Source organism: Micropterus dolomieu, linkage group LG14, assembly GCF_021292245.1.
Source record: "Micropterus dolomieu isolate WLL.071019.BEF.003 ecotype Adirondacks linkage group LG14, ASM2129224v1, whole genome shotgun sequence".
Taxonomy (NCBI): domain Eukaryota; kingdom Metazoa; phylum Chordata; class Actinopteri; order Centrarchiformes; family Centrarchidae; genus Micropterus; species Micropterus dolomieu.
Window position 1 is genome coordinate 17160419 of NC_060163.1, and position 18511 is coordinate 17178929.

The 18511-nt window shown below is 41.0% G+C and overlaps 2 protein-coding genes across 11 annotated transcripts in view; one reads left to right on the plus strand and one right to left on the minus strand.

The window, feature by feature from the left end:
• pald1a (phosphatase domain containing paladin 1a) overlaps positions 1–17556 on the minus strand; it is a 61136-nt gene extending 43580 nt beyond the window's left edge. The window contains exons 1-13 of one of the 10 annotated variants that reach the window (XM_046068990.1): positions 17490–17556; positions 15485–15604; positions 12585–12699; positions 11727–11772; positions 5274–5471; positions 4974–5076; positions 3214–3393; positions 2582–2746; positions 2322–2482; positions 1658–1733; positions 558–745; positions 348–444; positions 108–212 (exon numbers count right to left, since the gene is read on the minus strand). In XM_046068990.1, the coding sequence (XP_045924946.1) occupies positions 108–212; positions 348–444; positions 558–745; positions 1658–1733; positions 2322–2482; positions 2582–2746; positions 3214–3393; positions 4974–5076; positions 5274–5471; positions 11727–11772; positions 12585–12624 (1359 nt within the window). In that variant the 5' untranslated portion in view covers positions 12625–12699; positions 15485–15604; positions 17490–17556. Of the gene's footprint in view, positions 1–107; positions 213–347; positions 445–557; positions 746–1657; positions 1734–2321; positions 2483–2581; positions 2747–3213; positions 3394–4973; positions 5077–5273; positions 5472–7162; positions 7352–9274; positions 9402–11726; positions 11773–12584; positions 12700–12899; positions 12948–15484; positions 15683–17489 lie in introns of those variants that run through there. The other 9 variants (XM_046068992.1, XM_046068995.1, XM_046068991.1 and 6 more) reach the window with 9 other exon arrangements.
• LOC123982977 (nodal homolog) overlaps positions 16670–18511 on the plus strand; it is a 4292-nt gene continuing 2450 nt past the window's right edge. The window contains exon 1 of the mRNA XM_046069001.1: positions 16670–16940. Within this exon, the coding sequence (XP_045924957.1) occupies positions 16670–16940 (271 nt within the window). The remainder of the gene's footprint in view (positions 16941–18511) is intronic.

Here is an 18511-nt window from a genome sequence, read left to right on the forward strand (position 1 = left end):
CGATGGAAATCAAGCAACACAAGGTGCTGACTTTGAAGAGAAATTTCAGGTTGCTCTCAGCACTGCTAAATCACATCTTAAACCAAAAAAATAGGATCATCACCAACCTGAATTTGATAATCTTCTCCAATTCCTTCCAGCTTACTCTTGTTCTCATATATTGCTTCTTTTATGTTGTGCATTTCTGAACACAGAGTAATAGCCTGGTCAACCTGTCAGTTAAGAACAAGACATTTGCAAATTTTGAGTGTCATCAAAAATGCCGCTCCAAAAATGTTTGAAATACTTTTCTGAATAATTCCATTTTGTTTTTCTTAAACTGGGATGTTGTAAGTGATCTGCTTTACCTCCTCCATGACCTGCTGTCCATTAGGCAGTTTGCTGATCAAAGACTGGATGACCTTGAACAGTGGTTTGGGCTCTGAAGCAGCTGCCTCCTCAACTCTGCAAAATAAGGCAAACAAGTTCAAGTCCTACCTGACCACGCACCAAAAAAGGCTGAATGAAACCAGTTTAAAGGCTGCTCATTCTCTGATTTCCAGATGCTGAGTTCTTACTGATGCGGCGGTTGTGAGTCACCCCTTAGGCGATTCATGACCAGAGTGCCCAGGATCATGGCTAGGTTGGTGCGACCGACGCCCACCTGGCAGCTGAAGAGAAGAGCAGGCAGCCGCCGGGACGCATCCTGGCCCAGAGACAAGCTGGTGCTCTCCTGGTAAATAGCACATATAGAAGGAGAGGCAGACTGTGAAACCACAGAGATGAACAATGTTATAGGCAGTAAAGACATGTTGTTCTCATGACAGCAGCGCTAACGATGTAAATATTCCTCTGTGAGCATGTCTTTTTTTTGTTGCAGGGTAAAACTAAATTTGGCTGAAATGTAGTTTTAAAAGGGCATAAGGTTACATACAACTTACATCACAGTCATTGAAAAGCTTCAGCCAAATTCAGTACAGTGTTAATCTTGAGGCATAAATGTCTTTCCAACTGCAAATCACAAAATCAGTACAAACTGGTTGGTTCCTAATGTCATTTTGGAAATATATGAGTTGAGATGAGCAAACTTGTTTTATAGCCTGTTTAAACCAAAGAAATGGGAAGTGAGAAAACATCCTGGAAGTTATAACTGCACCAGCAAATACAGGACAATGCCATGAGTAAGAGTAAGACATACAGAAAGAAAGGGCGATAGAAAGAGTATGACGGGACTCGGCAAAGCTCAGATCCAAACACACACACACACACACTGGAGCCACTTTCCACCCACAAGGAACTGGCCCGGCTGCTGCACGTCAGTCCAAAAAAGGGCAAAACAAGACAAAAAGAATATCCTGTGTGAGTGAAGGGCAGGACGGAAACCAGACAGAGCGGATGACCAAAAAGCTGATAGAAAGTGAGTACAGACTGCAGGTTTTCTGCTATTCTTTAATAACTATCACACTTACTAGTGATTGATAGCACAGACAGGACAGCTTCAAATGGCTACATGTGGATTCAAATGACCTTCTCGCTATCTCACTGAGAAAGTCCAGATGCTCTCCAATATTCCAGCCATTATGGCACATCAAAACAAGATCCCATCAAGAAGAGCACAATCAAAAAAAGGCCTAATTGGTGGACTGTTACCGTGACTGACATTTTTACATGTGCTTACCCGGAGTATGTTAACAAATGCGTCAAAGTCTTCTTCCAATGGGGCTCCCTCCATTGGTAGTGGTAATCTGTAGTACCTGCAACACAACAGATTGAGAGCTGAACCATGCACCTGTGTTGTGTCAATATTGCCCTTATGTATGTCATAACACACCACACATGCACATTTGACCTAAAATAAGACTTGACAGCTGAGCTCCCTCATGTTGTGTTTACTAATCTCATGAGTCTCGCACAGAAACTTCCTCCTCCTGCAATCCACAAGGGATGAGAGATCAAAATCATGGGATCATTAACGTTCCCTTAAAAGTCCCCCACCTGCAATTTCAAACTATCTGAAATAAAACATCCTGCTGCTTTCTTTGATTACAAAACTTCAAGGAGAGCCAGTGACTAGGCCTCAGCTTTCCCCTCTGCGCACAACATACTCCTGCCCTGAAAATGTTGTGAGCAGCTCATGACATCTCAATAAAAGCTGACGCTGCTGATCTGATTGCAAACAGGATGCTGCAATCTTTAGTTTTTATGCACCCGCCCCCTTTTCTTCCAAAAAAGCAGGGCAACCAGCCTTTGCACAAATAGGCGCTAATATTTATAACCTACCCCGCATATTCTATGGCAGGTAGCCACATGTGAACAGACGTGTGAGGAACAAAGTAAACAACCTGTAGGCTGGCATGGTGAACATAGGCCTCTTATAGACCTCTTCAGTCACATGGATGTCCTCCTCACACGTGATGGAGATCTTCTGCGGTTCGTCTTTGAAGTACTCAATGTCGTTGTAGACATAGAAGATGTTTTCATTGAGCTTGGCAAAGTCGTGAAGCTGCAGAGGAAGGGTGTGCTTTAATACTGTAAAGTATGTTGGGCCAAAAACATTTCAGCTTTGCTACATGCAGGTGCTGAGTAAGTGTATGCTTGTCACCTCCTTCCTGATGGTGAGCTCAAGACTCTCCACCAGCTCCTCCTTTTCCAGGCCATGAAGGTTCTCATGGAGGTTTTCCTTCCTCCTGGGGGTGTACGGCACAAAGTCTTCCTCCTTGTGCAGGAAAACCACCGGCTCCTCTCTTACACAGAAGAATATAACCTCCTGTTTGCAAAAGCACAGCAACCTAGGCATCAAATAACAGCTTTTTAAAGAAAATGGTTGTTGCACCACTTCCAAGCACAACTGGAAACAATCTGTTGTCATATGACATGCAGCACATGTGGATGGAGTTTAGAGAGGCCTGACATATAATTTTGTCAATTTCATTTCAATTACGGTCAGTTTCTAGCTGCCGTAAGCAGAGAGATTCATTTTCCACTGGTACACATGACCACAACTTTCTGTTTGCTCACTTCTACAATTCAGCCACAGCCTCCAGCGAGCACTTGACTCCTCAAATATTTACTGACAACACGGCTAGAAACAGGCCAGCTCTGCTACAGTGACCAACACACAGGAATTAAGGGCATAAAATCTACAAGTCAACATATGGACAAAATGGACGAGCTCATGTGCATTGGTCCAAACTCCTGCCTGTATAAATAAGTGTAAAGGAAAATAACAGTGACCTCGTGTCCCTGGGCCTGGAGCCTCTGAAGAACCTGTTTGAAACCGTTCAGGCTCGGCTGACCCATCCCATACAGCGGGTAGGACCCCTTCAATTGACGGAAGTTGGGTGCTCCATAGCTGCCTGTGGTGTTGAGGACATCTGCCTTGCTGTACACATCCTGGACCATGAAGTACTCCCCCTGGAAAGAAAATCAACTTTGATTTGACTTTTATCGGACAGTATGTCCTCAAATCGATATTTCTCCAGCTTCCAATCCAGTATGCATTAGCATTAGTAAATTCTGCAGAGCAAATGTGTCAACACCAAAGTGTTGTGAAAACGACTTGCATATCCTCTCAGGCATTTTAAGCTTTTTAGTTACATTTTTAGTTCTTAGTTCACCCACACTGAAACACCAAAAATTGGAAAATGGTCTCTTCTTCCTCTTTCTGTTGGCAAAAAACAAAACAGACACAGTCCAGTTACTCTGTTGTCTCAACAGGTTAAATCTCTCTTATGTTGCCTCCGTCTATCCACAAATGTATGCGTTCATCCAGTAGAGCTGAATGAGCAACATTTTCAAATATTTATACGTTTGTCAACTTATAAAATGATCACGTGATTGTCGTTCATAGAGGTTAACATTAATTCCTACACTGCTGCACTTAACTTTATTTTTCAAAATTGTCTTGACTAGTTAAACATAAATACAGATCAGTGTTAACCAGGGATGGGTTCGGATAGCCGGTTGGTAAAATATGGATTTGTTCAGCTCCGCGGCCAACAAATCTCTTATCAAATCTCAAACGAAATGCAATACATGCGGAGTTTACTCAAAACAAAGGAGAGGGAACAACAAGTCCCTTGCTTACATATTTTTCAACCGTGTATCAGAGAGTGAACCGTCAGATTCTGTGACCTGTAGCCGTGCAAGAGCAGTTTCACCTACAGGTGACATGAAGTGCATCATGCATGCAAAAAAACCCCAACTCATTGGTTAATAGTTAGTTGATATGTTCTGAATGACAAAGTGGAATTAATATTATTTCCACTGTGCTTTTACTTCTGCTATTTTAGTTACGATAGAGAGTGAAATAAAAATAGAACATATTATACATATGTTCTATATATTTAACAAAGATATATTCATTCTCCAACAAACCACCTAAAAAGATTTGATTTAGAAATGGTTGGAATATTAGAACTGGATTCAGATTTGATAAAATGCTACTGATTTCTACTGACAACACCTGTAGTGTGTGATCCTCACATTTCTGATACACAACCTCAGTGTGAGCAGACATATTTCATCGTTCTGGAACACATCTTTTCATGTCCACACTCCTACACGAGGCTGGAGTGTTTTTAAAAAGCACTGTTTTCAGTTGTGAAAACAAAACTCCGGGGCAGATGGAAGGAAATGTTGTGTTTTGAAATGTATATGCATTCACATGGACATGATCTTACTGTAGGTGATATTACTGACCTATCTACATGTAAACAGAGGCTGTGGGCTAACGCTGACAAAACACTGCATGCCTGAATGGACACAGCAGAGGTGACAGAGCAGATCAAAGCCCTGATAGAAGGGTGACAAAATTCCTGTTTCAATGGCTGCCCCAGATCATAAAACAGCGCATGACAATGTTGACTATGCCACTCTGCAATTTGGGCATGTGAATGTGAAAAGAGCAGACGTAAAGACAGGTGAGCTGATTCCACGTCTTTCCACCATTAGTGTGCTGCTTTGTTGAGGTTTGTCCTGCATGCTGTCCTCACCTGCACCAGGTAGTGCTCGGGCATGGCGTCCGATATCCGACCGACTTTGTAGTTGGTCTTGAGGATTTCATCATGAATCTGAAATTCCTGTCTGCAATTATACCTGTAAAACAGAACACAGCAGCAGTTCTGGATGGTAAACAGAGTCAATTCAATTATCAGCTACTATTTGCCAGGCCTGGAATGACAAATGAGATAACAGGGGCAAACACTTCGGCTGGGGGTGCGGGGGATGTCACCGCAGTGATCAAAGAGGATTAACACCCAATTGTGAGAACGCGGATTCGGGGAGGGACTTACGTGATGACAACAGGTGCGACTTTGTTGGTGATAATGGACTTGGCCTTGTTGTTGTGGATGTTGACTGTCTGAAAGGGGCTCATGCTAAGAGACTGCCTGCTGTCGGCCATCCCGTTGCCATGGACACTCTCAAGCGGCGACGCTACAGAAACAGGCTGTGGTGCGGCACTGGCAGTTGTACCCATGCTCCACAAGCAGCTGTGAATGACATCACAGCGGACTCAGAAGGAAGCAAACGCCACTCTCAAACAGAAATACACAGACTTATCTAAAGTGTGATTGGTGAATGTCTTACACGTCCAAAAAAAATTATTAGTCATGATATTATATAAATGACATGAAAATGTTTCAAGTAACATACAGATTTATTTTATTTTTCACATTTTAAACAAATTTCTAGCAGGATGACTCTTGGGATGGCAATGTCGGTCTGTCCCTCTTGGTCCACCAGATGGAAATATCTCAACTGCTACTGGATGGATTGCCCAGTCCCCAGAGGACTAATCCTTCTGATTTAGATGACCCCATGACTTTTCCTTGAGCGCTACTACGAGGTTAACTTTTTTGTTTTTTCTCTGTCTAACTCTCTGTGCTTCATATTTAGCATAAATATTATTCTCTAAACTTGAGATGCTGTCCAAGTGCTCTTGCTATTATTTCCTTTGTGATTTATTACATGATAATAAATTATGTGATAAATGTTACTCATGTAAAAGGAGTAGTTTTGAGAGTCTTTTGAGAGAGGCAGAACAGACAGACGTTTAGCCAGTGGCTCATAAAAAACCCTTTTTAAAGGTTAGTCGGCACTCAAATTACAATGATAATTAGTTTCCTATCTCTACAATATAGTCATAGTGGCATGAGATTAGAGTCGAGTGTAACAGTGTTTACATTTTAATCATACGACTTGATACTGAGCACTCAGACCCCCACGCAAACCAGCCTCTAGTTTCAAGTAAAGGTCCTCCCCTCTGAATAAACAGTGAGCTTTGCAGGGAGCTCTGCAGATAAACAAACGAGTCTTCTAACAAGCTAGTAGTCAGGAATAACACTGCTCCTCCACTTCACTTATAACGTGCAGCTGGTCAGGAACCTACTGCGCCAGAGCACACAAACAGAGAAAGACACACAGAAATACACAAATGAAACATAAAAATCTTAAACAACAACAGAAAAGTGCAGTGTGTCACCCAACACAAACTGACAGATCCACATAACTGTGACACTGGAGCTGCAAAGTGTAGACCTGGCCAAAAGCACAGAATCAATCCATCATTAAATCTACTTGATGTGACACAGCTGAGGGGTACGGCAAGGTTGACCATTGTCGCCTCAGCTCAAAGCACCTCTGTGTGATCTCCAGCTCTGAATAGAGTGGACGCTTATTGTGCCGAAAGGCTCTGTGGAGAGAGAAGTGCCGGGTGAGTCACCGCTACTCTCCTCTTTGTTGCGTCTGAAGCTGAGTGGGCAGGTCAACCTTGTACAGTTTGATTCGGTAGGGAGATTCTCTTCTCTCAAGCCCAACATTGAAGATAACAACATATTGATTTGTTTGTTATTTTGTCTGCTGGCAGGGTTTAAAGTACAGATACAAATGATTTTACAGCTTCACTTGAATAATTGTATGAATTTAGGAAATATGTTGTGTATGTTATGTATGAAATAACTGCAGTAAAAAGACTGAAGAGTAAAACAAAGGCAGAAGCTTTACCCTAGTTCCATATAAGGAAGCTAAGTTTTCAAGAATCCTGTGTTCCAGCTGCCCAAATGTTTGAGCCCTCACCACATACCAAAAGCATCTCTGCTGCCATCATTTTTGCGACTATCACAAAAAAAACCTAACAAAAACCCTCAACACTACAACAATTCACCAAAATTTGACATCTTACGTGTGAGATGAAAAGCGATCTGTACGGCCATATCCTTTTCTTTGCTGCTTGTTCTCTGCCATGGTCCATAAGTGTGTGAAAACTTAGCATCACAGCCAAAAAGAAATATTCCTCCTTCGGATCCCTTCGCCCACCCCAAGTCGGTGGGAAACACCCCTTCGCGGGAGTTAAAAGTGCCTGGCTGCTTGGCAGTGGATAAAAACTTCAGGAGCTCGAGCTTTCAGACAGCGTCCTAGCGTCCTATCTCCCGTCTGGAGAGTAGATTCATGAAAGGGACTCAAGTCTCTACGGAAGGGACCGGGGGAAGTAGTGATACATCTGGCAGCCAGATGGCTAAAGTTCAGCTCCATTTCACAGGGACAGGCTGTGCACAAAGACGACACAGTTGAGTCTTGTACTGTACAGCGAGCAGCATAAAGGAACACGTTGGAATGATAACTTAAATCGATCAAATTTATCAAAGTCGCTTATCAATACTTCTCAAATGAGAGGCTATACTGCTTTTTGGTGTTTTATAAAACTGTACATTTATATTTTGGGTTTTGGACTGTTTGTCGGATAAGAAAATGCTATGTGAAGTTATCTTGAACTCTGGCAACTTGTGATTGACACTTTTCACTATTTTTGGCATTTAACAATAAAAAGATCACTGTCATACTGTTTGTTTATATTGTAATTTTACTATTGTTATTAAGTTAAGTTATGTTTCCATACACATTTAGCCCAAATTTTAATCACATTTTCTGAAAATCAGCAAAAGAAATTGCAGATTTATGCACGTTTCCATCTGCTGCTGATATGTCAAGATAACAGACAGGTGATTCTCCAGTTGGGTTCCAGTAATGTATTACAGAAAAAGAACACACAACGAGATGATGTAATTAAAAAAAGCGCAAGTCAAGCCTTAAATTAATGAAAAACAGTCTCCATGATGAAAATAACGTGGAAAACATGATGGGTGATTAGAGCCTGACCGATATGTGACTTTCAAGACCGATACAAATTTTGATATTTGAGGTTGAGATTTTAAAATCAGATATTCCAAAATAACGGCCGATATTTTTCTTTTCAGAAACAAAGATTATCCCGAACATATGTTATGTGTAGTTAGGAGACCTCGGCAAGATAACCTTTTTTTTTGTGTTGACTATTTCAAATGATTGCTGTGTTTTGTGGTGGATTTGTGGCGTTCCAAACATGTTGCTAACAGGGGAGTTGCAGAGTGCCCTCTATGCAACAACAACACTCATAACATGATTTATCGGTCGGGCTCTAATGGAGATACGCCATTCATATCGGTATCATGTATTAACATGAGGAAGGTTACAGTCTCAGGATTTATCATAAATCAAGGCGTCAAATTTAATGTGTGCATTTAAACAGGTGGATGGAAAAACTACTCTGTATTCACAACATCTATGTCTGGTCTGGAAGAGGAATTCCTCCTCTGTTGCATTTTTGGGGAGTCTACCTTATCCAAACCAAGAGCCTAATGTGTTGTATGCTCTACAGATTGTAAAGCCTTTTGAGGCAAATGTGTGATTTTTGCCTATATGAATAAAACTGATATGAATAAATAGTAATAGAAAAGGTTTTTTGCAGCCCTAGTGTTATGTCTTCTGCACTAGCAAAAAAAAGTTTACGTACAATATGAAACATGACAGACATAAGATGTCATCTGTTCTCCTTAACTTCCTATTTGGACTGAAAACAAAACATACAGTCTCTGCATTCCTCACAGTAAAGAGCATTTACATGGCAAACCCTTTTGCTTCTCTGTCACTTTAAGGACATTTAATCAGTAGGTTTTCCTTTACCCACCACCACAGTCATGCATGATAATATGCATGTTCCTATGTGGCTCAGTCGAAGGCTATAAAACACTCTTGACAACAGATTCTCCAATTATCCCCATCCACACTAACTTTTTATATCTTATTGTTTTGCTGCTATTTGTAAACATCTGAGTGTTAAATGAGGCTAAATGACACTTCCTGACAGAAGCTTCAGTTTTACTGGCCTACAAAGGAAATGTGACATTATTAACGACGCAGCACATACAGTAGCTTGCTCACTGAAACTGGTACCATAGACAACCCTCCTCTCGCTTACCTTATAGCCTTAAAACCTCTGTTGCGAGACCATGGTGCACACTATGATACGGATGTTCCTGCCACACACAAGCTCAGCTCGTCAGCCACACTGATTTCAGTAAGGGCAGGCCTGGTCTAGTGGGTGAGCAGCTGGGGCGGAGGCCTGAGTAGAAATAGCACTCAGTCATAAACATCCTCCTGGAGATCCAATCAAGGCAACTCATCAGAGAGGCTGTTTATACCACATGTCAACCAAAGTAGTGTCGCACTACTCGTGAGGCCAATAAAACGACAAGACAAACTCGGATTTCCTCTGACAACGTGGAACAACAAAGAAAATAGATGATCTGGAGTGAACCTTTGTGTGGCACTGCCCGACAGGTTGTGGACTGCTGGTTGAGTTAGTGAAAGGCACTAATATTTAAATTCACTGATTGCACATTAACAATAAGACTATGGAAACTGGAGCCTCCTGCCAACCTACCAGCATTGCCCCATTCAGGGTTGCCAAATTTAAATTCAGCTGGTGTCCCAACTTTGCTGTAGCAACGTCTTCAGACAAAAAGGCCTGAGCGCAGACAGGAAGGAGCGTGCAGCTGCAGGATGCATCTGTTAGTGGCCCCGAGGAAGGATGCAGAGCACTCTTCATTCACAAGAGATGCAGGGGTTCAAGGGAGATGGTTATCACTTTATAACGTTTAGGGGATCCTTCAACACAACTTCCCATATCAAGATGGAGAAGAGAGCCGTAAGCATGGCAGCAAGAACCACAAAAAACAAAACAAACAAAAAAAAAAAAAAAAGAGTCAAAATTCAATGCAACTTGCTTACTTGGCAACATTACTCAGCTTATTCAAGGATCCTGGGCATTTCTGGTCTCCAAGGAGAACACTCATTCAGTCTACCAATGTTAATTCTGAAAGCCTGCTGGCTGAACAAACCCATATAAAAACAGCAGAATTATATGGCTATAACATAAACGGATGTATGATGCAGTTATAACTACGTTTTGAGTGTGTACGCGAATTAACAGTAATCCAGTCCTAGTGTTATTTATATCAAAAGGCACAATGTCCCACAGTTTCTCACTCATCACAGGATACTAAAACACCAAACCATTCAAAACAACCCGGTCACACACCCCCAGGCAAAGGAAGTGTAAGCACACCTTGACAGGAAATGCTTAGCTGTACTCTCTGAAACTTCCTCCCTGCAGCTGTACACATATTTCACCAATGCGGTTAAGGGTTACATGCAGGCGTGACTCCACAGGACATTGCTAGTTCCTAAGCTAAATATCAGTGCAGCACGGAAATGAGCTCAGTGCTTCCAAAGGAGAGAGTCTTTTTTGTTTTCCCTCAACTGTTCCAAAGACCTCATTGTGAGTTTGTGTCAACTTACAGCTCTGATGTTCCATTTTTTTGTCCAAAATAAATTGCCCAATGGGCTATTCAAAAAGCGACAAAAAGGAAGCCATGCGATGCATTGTTCACACATTCCAAATCTAAATCAAATGACCCCAGATAGCTTTCGTGCTGCAAGATGCAAGAGTGCACAAACTGACTGGAAAACAACTGACTGAAAAGCCCTTCTCTCCAGCTAAAGCAGCCAATCTGTTGGGACTCCATGAATGAGACAAAAACAAACTATGCTACTAGAGGGAGTATGACATTATTCACATGAATAACCTTTAGCCTTCAACATTCTTGCTTTTATCACAGCTTGACACTGAGCTGCTAAAAATGGGTGTGCAGGTCTATTTTTAAAATCAAGCCTGTAATTTATTTCATTTTAAGATGGCAATTTTTATCCCCCTATGATTTCAAGTCTGCAGTAATGTGCCTTTCATTTTTTCTAAACCTCAGCGTCTGACCACAATATTCTGTCAGCACCGCCCGGCCAACTGACAATTTTATTCGTGAATGCCTCAGCGGACCTCTCCAAACAGACAGATTTTACACCAACTTGTTAACATGTTTCGCTTGCCACTCAGGCTGAAGCCGTATGTGCAAACACCATCCTGACTTAGATGCAGCATTTTCTAAGTTGACATGGGAATGCCTGAATCCTGTCAAACGGGCTCTGGTCCTCTGGTAAAGGAATGAGAGCTGATAAACACCAGAGAGGAGAGACTTGGCATCACATGCCAAGAAGAAGGTAATCCATGTAGCTTTGTGAATAATTTACATTACTGGTATTATAAAAGAATGTGTTAAAACTAAAAGTACTGGCATCTCCCTGCAAAATGGAAAGGCACCATTATATTCTACAACAGATTAAGATAATTAAGTGTTAAATTTCAGTCTCATGTAAGAGATAAAAACCACCACGGACATCTGAAGTGATATTTAGACAACAACGTATTTCCTTATTTGTATTCTTCAGAAACATACTGATGACATGTCTAGCGACCACAAGCCTACGGCAGGACTCAAGTATCATAACACAGAGAGCGTAAAATATAACTATACCTGACATTCAGCTGATCAGTCCACCATCCGAGAGGTGCTGGATTCTCTGAGGAACACAATGAAAAAAACAGAAAATAGTGGGTTAAAAATAACCAAAATGACAGCGGCACCGGTCTCAGTCAGACATCCTTGCTGGCATCAGTCGCTCTCCTCTTTTTCTCTCTCTCTCTCTCTGATCTGTGATGCAATCTGTCTCCTCCCGCTGATCACACTACGGTGGGCAGCGGTCTCGCATCATTAAGGTGTCCTTATAAAGCGAGTCATTGAACTCGTCCTTCAGTGAGGACAGATCCCAGACAAGCACTCTGCAGGAGAAGACTAGAGGAGTTACAAAGCTCTCCCTTTGAGGTTTAGATGGGTGACGGCATACTCCCTAGTTGGTTTTCTGTTACTTTTTTGCAAACATCCCCTGTGCATGAGGTGCAAGGCTACTTGTGCATGCAGAGATTTGTGTGTGTGTGTGTGGGGATGCGTAAAGAGGATGTGGAGGCGGACCCAGAGAGGCTTACTCATCATCCCGTTCACTATCCAATCACTACCGGAGCCAGCCTCCTGGCAGTACAATTCCTCCCACACATGGCCGACCTTTTCACAATTGTCTCAAACACATAATTTAAACCTTCACTTCAACTTATTGCAATCAGCCGTTAACCCACATCGACACAGTGTAATGCAGATCGGTGAGTAGGCTGACAACTGCACACAGATGACATCATGTAACCCTAATTCACTATGATGCGCTAATTACTCCACTCATTAGTGGTTAACACGTTCCATGTTGAAGGCAAACAGGCTTACAGCTGGGTAAATACTTAGATTTAAGCTTGAGGTTCAGCTGCAAAGGGCTGTGTGCTTTACCTCTTGTAGTCGTAACCCTGAGGTCAGACCAACTCTTCATGCACTGAGTGTCCTATTTCATCCTGCGGGCTGTATGAAGCAAGAACAAAGCCAACAGTGTCCAGTCATGGTATACCTGTACAGACCCAAACGTACAAAATGACAACCATGATTCCAAAACACAGAACATCAAGTTGAAGTGGCTGCCTGAGAAAATATCTGTAACAATCTGTAGGGTTTTTTTTTTTTTTTACAAGAAAGTGTCCAAATTAAGCTTCTTTGCAATAGTGTTGAGTGGTTTTCGAGATATGGATGTAATATCTTCTGCTGCCACACCTGTTCCTTCCTTCCTGCAGCAGCAATGCAAGCCAAGACTCTGATGTTCTTGCAACATGATGAATGTGAAAAAGAGAAAAAGAAAAGCCTGAAAAGCCTCAGAACAGCAGTGGGTGAGCAATCATAAACAATGATGTTCTTTCCTGGGGCTGATTTCTGTAAGAACAAAACCAAATATCAAGAAACAGGAAGTTGTAGATGCCGATGAAAGACACAGAATTTCATTAAATAAAGTGCCAAAAAACCTACAAAATGGCAACAAAAAACACACACATCAAGTCACTCTGACAGGGTCAGAAGCCTTGATTTACTCCCATTTTTATTAGACTGCGATAAAGCAGAGCAACATTAGGAGTAAGTGGATGTTCAAATTAAGAAAAACTTCCTCTTTGGTAGATGTCCCCAATGGAAAAAGGAGCATAAGGCTAATATCACCTGTCTTGTCCAAATCGTCTCTCAGGTCTGGTGTCTGTCTTAGCCCCAAAAAGCCAATCTGCTAAAAGCTTTGTAACAGCAACAGGAAAGGGTAAAAGGAAGACTGTGAAGGGAAATATTTCACTTGAGCATTAGCTCCTATGAGCAGCATGATAATAAAATGATATTTGGATACAACATGAACTTCTTTTAAATGTTCTTTGTATTTTCTCCCAGTGTGGTGAAGCGACTGGCGAATTGAATCAAAAATACTGTTAAGTTAAGAAATAAATAGCCAACACGAATACTCCTGGAAAGATGGAATGGCAATGAGATCACCTAAACCAGTGGTTTTTAAATAGGGGTCCTTGACGGGATTCCAGGGAGTCCCCAGCAAAAAAAGGGAAAAATTATTTTTGTTATAAATTCCATTCATAAGTAACACAATGACAGAATGATGACTACTTGTGTCATAGGTTTCATACACTTTCTGTAATACAACATCTAAAAGCAAACATCCTATCAAACGGGAAACCCTGAGACAAAATCTTATCAAACCGTGGTCGAATTTGTGTCAGTTTAGGCGTACTTAATGTGAAAGGGTTTGAGAACCACGGACCTAAACAGACATATTTTGGTGGATATTGAATATTTACTCGAGTCTGGTGATCAAATGACACCTTGTGGTAAAAATTATGCACTGCACTCAGGCGTATACACATATCTAGTCATTGGGACACAGATGTTCATTATCTTATGACAACTATGTCAACTCCAAACAGGTGTTTATACAATAACTTGGCATAATAGATACAGATACTTTAAAGGCTGCAAATTTGGATCAAAACAATCTGGCTTTTAATTCTTTTATAAAAAAAATCAACTATTTCTCACATCTGCTCAATAAACCCTGGGTTTTAAGGGGCAACCAATATCCCTTCAACACATAAATAGTTTATAATAAAGCAAAGGCTATGACAACATTTCACAAGAAGAAAATTAGCAACTTTTCCAGTCAAGCCTGGGAGGAGCAAAGTATTCCTATTTATTCCTATTTATCAAGATAAACCAAGAATTAAACAGCTCAATCATTTCTGATCCAGGTGTCCATTAATCGAGGAGTTTCATGCTCTCACTCTTGATTAATTGTGATGTCCGTGGTTTGATCTGCACTCTCGGTTGTCAAGAGCCAGTTTCTGTCTGAGGTAATGTGATATGAGCAGAGGAGACTGGTCCCAGCTGCATGGACTAAATCAAACAATGGCCAGCACTGCAGTACATCAAAGGGCATCATGTGCTTTGTCTTACTGCACTAAAACAGACTTTTCATACTTTACATTACACCTAATGGGAAGAATGAACATATGGCGGTGCATTTCATGAATGTTGATTATGTCTATGGGCAATACAGACTCCGCTTCAGTGTTTCAGAAATGTAGAAAAATGTTTTTGCATTGCATTCAAAAAAATATTTCTAGTACTTTTTCTGCCTATGAGGATAAATACATATATCATATCATGTGTTGGCTATAACATAGTATATTTGAGAGCATTTTTTGACCTTTGGGAACCATATGGGTAACAAAATAAGTTCAAAGGTCCACTTACTAGCTTTTCAAAGCTTTCAATTGCAATTCTGTCTTCTTCAGTATATTGACCATAAATAATCTCACACAGTACATAAATGATACAGTGAAGCTAGTAAATTGCTTGCAAAGGTGCAATTGTTATTTTAAAAAAGCTACCACATAACCCAAACATTGCTGTTTCAATGTGCTGTAGTTCTCACAACTTTTTTAATTGACATAGAGCCAATCTGAAAATGTATCTCTGCAGGTCACAGTTTACCCAACTTTTTATTATTCATCCCTGCCTGTGACCAAATCTTTGGCCAGATGCAGTGCACACTACAGTGCAGGCATGGAGAGTGGGGGGGTGCCAAGCACATGTAGGCTATGCCCTATCAACCACACAAACACTTTCGCATCATGAAAAAAAAAATAGTTCAAGTCTTGTCAAAGTGCGCGTCTGAAAATATTTATAATGAATCATTAATAAAAAGGTATTCAGACGCAGTTAAGCGACTCAGCATCCAAAACGGCATGAATGTTTTTACTTTTAGGCTGCCGTGGCTCGTGCAACAAGAGCCCGTAAACTTTAAAGCTACTCACCATTTCAGCTCACGGTAGATGAAAAAAGGCGTCTTGGCCCCTTAGCAAAGCGCGTTTTCCAAGCTCGGTTCGTCCGATGTGGAGGTTGTAGCCGTGGTGCACCGCTTTCTGTTTATCCCACTGGAAAGAACATCCATTGATTATTTTTGTCCTTTCTCGGGAAATTTACAAGGAAAAGGATTTTGCTATGTGAATGAAGACATACAGCGCATGCGCATTCTGCGGTCATCCTCGGACGCTCTGTGCTCGTCTCTCTTAACTGTAATTATCCAGATCCAAACCTTAACTACACTAATAACTGAGCTTTGTGGCATTGTGGCATGCAAACATCATTGGTCCACCACTTCAAACTTATAGGCCCGGAGGAACATATAATATTATAGGCTATTATAGTAATAATAATGTGAAAAACCTAAAACACCATAAAAGGTAGGGCAATATTTATAAATAAGATATATTGCCCTACATAAACAGTGCATGAATATAATTAGTGAACCTCGGGAAGTTAAAATATGATAAAAAGAGATAAGGTGGCTATTTCCTGTTTAATTCTACCCCAGCTGGTCCTGATGGTGTCTGTCAACAATAAGTTTTCATTGACCTTGTCTTATTTTGTTATGCTCCTCTATCTATCTCAATGTTTTATCTTTTATCTTACTATCCTTGTGTGGAGCCCTGCATGCACATACAGCAGATGTTTAAAATAGAAGATAAGTTGCACACAATAGTACAATAAATAAATGAATATTGGATGATGTTTTCACAACAATGTCCTTTATGTTAATGTTTTTTAATGTTTCAATAGTCTGTGTCTTACATGCACAGCAGCCCAATAAGTCTCCACATAGTCCATTTCAGACGGTATTCAGTAGACTACATTAGACTGTGGGAAAGCCTAACAATTAGTGTAAGCCAAATAGGCTAGCTGAAACAATTAATCCAAGGATGGGGAATCAGAAGTCCAAAGAACATGGTGCAAACAAAAAGCTGCCCTCCTAGTAAACACGCACCCAAGCGCCTCATTACCAACTGAATGGATGATGAGCTGTCAGGTAACAAGTCTTGAGGACGCATGTCAATTTCCTTTAATGTTCTCAGCTACTTGTTAAACATGAAAGGGGGTGGGTGAGAGTATATAAGACACACCTAATCTCCGTGTAGGGGAATTTGTCATTAACCGCTAGTATGCGCTCATTGGGACCTCTGGTTGTCGCGCTGCACGTATATCTGCTCGTGCTGCTGGCTGTGGCTCAGGGGGATCAACCAAACGGGGATGGAGTTTATCTGAGGTCGCTCCAGCGTTTTTCCGCGATGGATCGATCCACAGGGTACCACCTACCAACCTACATGATGCATCTCTACAGGAATTTCAAGTCAAACTTCTCCAGGCCTGTGGATACTATGGAGCAAGATGCCGCAAAGCAAGCAGACACTGTGAAGAGTGTGGTGGCTAAAAGTAAGATTAGTTTCATTATTTTCCAGAAGTGCAGCTATTAAATATGGGTCATACATGATCTGGGAAAACACAGCGATGGATAAATGTAGGCTATAAACAACAGGAAGAAATTAAGGTTTTGTAACTGTGGTCTGTCCTCTACAATTTAAAGACCCTCTGAAATGTTAGTTTTTTGTGTGTGTGGCTCAAGTGTTGTCCTGTCAAAGCCGCATCCCAGACGACCTCAGAGGGTTTCAATCCACGTCCCACTCAGTGGGTGAATAACCATGCAGGGATCAGCGTGTGAAAGGGCCGGTTTTCTGTCTAATTCTCAAAGCAAACCTCTTTCCCCCCCACACACTTAAATAGGTGATGTTGATTAGATATTTCGCCAGACATCCCCCTATACAAATCTCTTGTTAAGTCAAATCAACAACTTCCCTTAGTTCTTTTTCACACTTGACTTGATTAGATTAGAGCTCGGGATTTAATGGTACCGGCAGCCAAGAGAGGACAGCTCCCCGCTGCTGAATCCAATTCCACATCGCTGCTAGGTGTTAGAGTTATTACCTGTTTGTTTGATTGAGGATATGCAGAAGCCAGAAGAGGCAGACGTGTTAAATCACTGGTTTCAGCGCGATGTGTTTGGTTTGAGTGGATTAATAGCGAGGGTGGTTTGCACTTTTGATCAACAGTCTATATCTAAATGGGCCAATGCACTGGACAATACACAAGTTAGGTTAAATGTTTCAAATGCTTTAATCCTTTAGATTTATTTGACACGTTCAGGCACGTTCATTGAATCACAATGACGCACAATACAGTCAGGGCTCAGCACCCTGCCCCACACTGGAACAATGACTGAATGACTGAAGCCTTATGTGCATCTTTGTTTTGCTCCATCAAGCATTAATCATGAGGTCATAGCAGACATTATCAAAGGGGATTATATTTTGCATGTATTATTCTCTCTCCACCTCACTGCAAAACAAAAGAGGTTGGACCTGCAGTTATTAAAGACATATTAAAATTATGACATCATGCAGACCAGATATATTGTTTCTGGAATACGGATAAACAAAAATTGACAATTCACTGATATAGCTTGACTAAAATTTACATGGATCCATTTCAGTTATTACAATAACATAATACAAATGTTTTTATGCAAATTATTTTATTTCGTTGCAATACTACCATGTACTGGTTGACTATGTAGATTAAAACATTCTATATCTGGTATATAGTATAGTTGGAATAATTTTAGGCAATATTGAAATGTATTGTGAGTAGCTGACTAATCCACAAATTACCTAAAATTAAATTATTTTTGGTAACATTATAACATGTTGGTTCATTACTACACATAAACACAATCCCAGGTTTCTGTTTAAGACTGTGGATCAGCTGGTAAACCCAACCCCTCCTTGTGCCTCAGCTCAAAGTAATAATGACTGTGAACTGTTTTTATCTTATTTTACCAATAAGGTGGTGTCAATCAGAGCCTCTATTACCCCCGTGGCCTCTTACTCAGAGGTTCCTCACCAGCAACAACTGAGTTTTAACCAGTTTTATCCTATCGACTTGTCTGA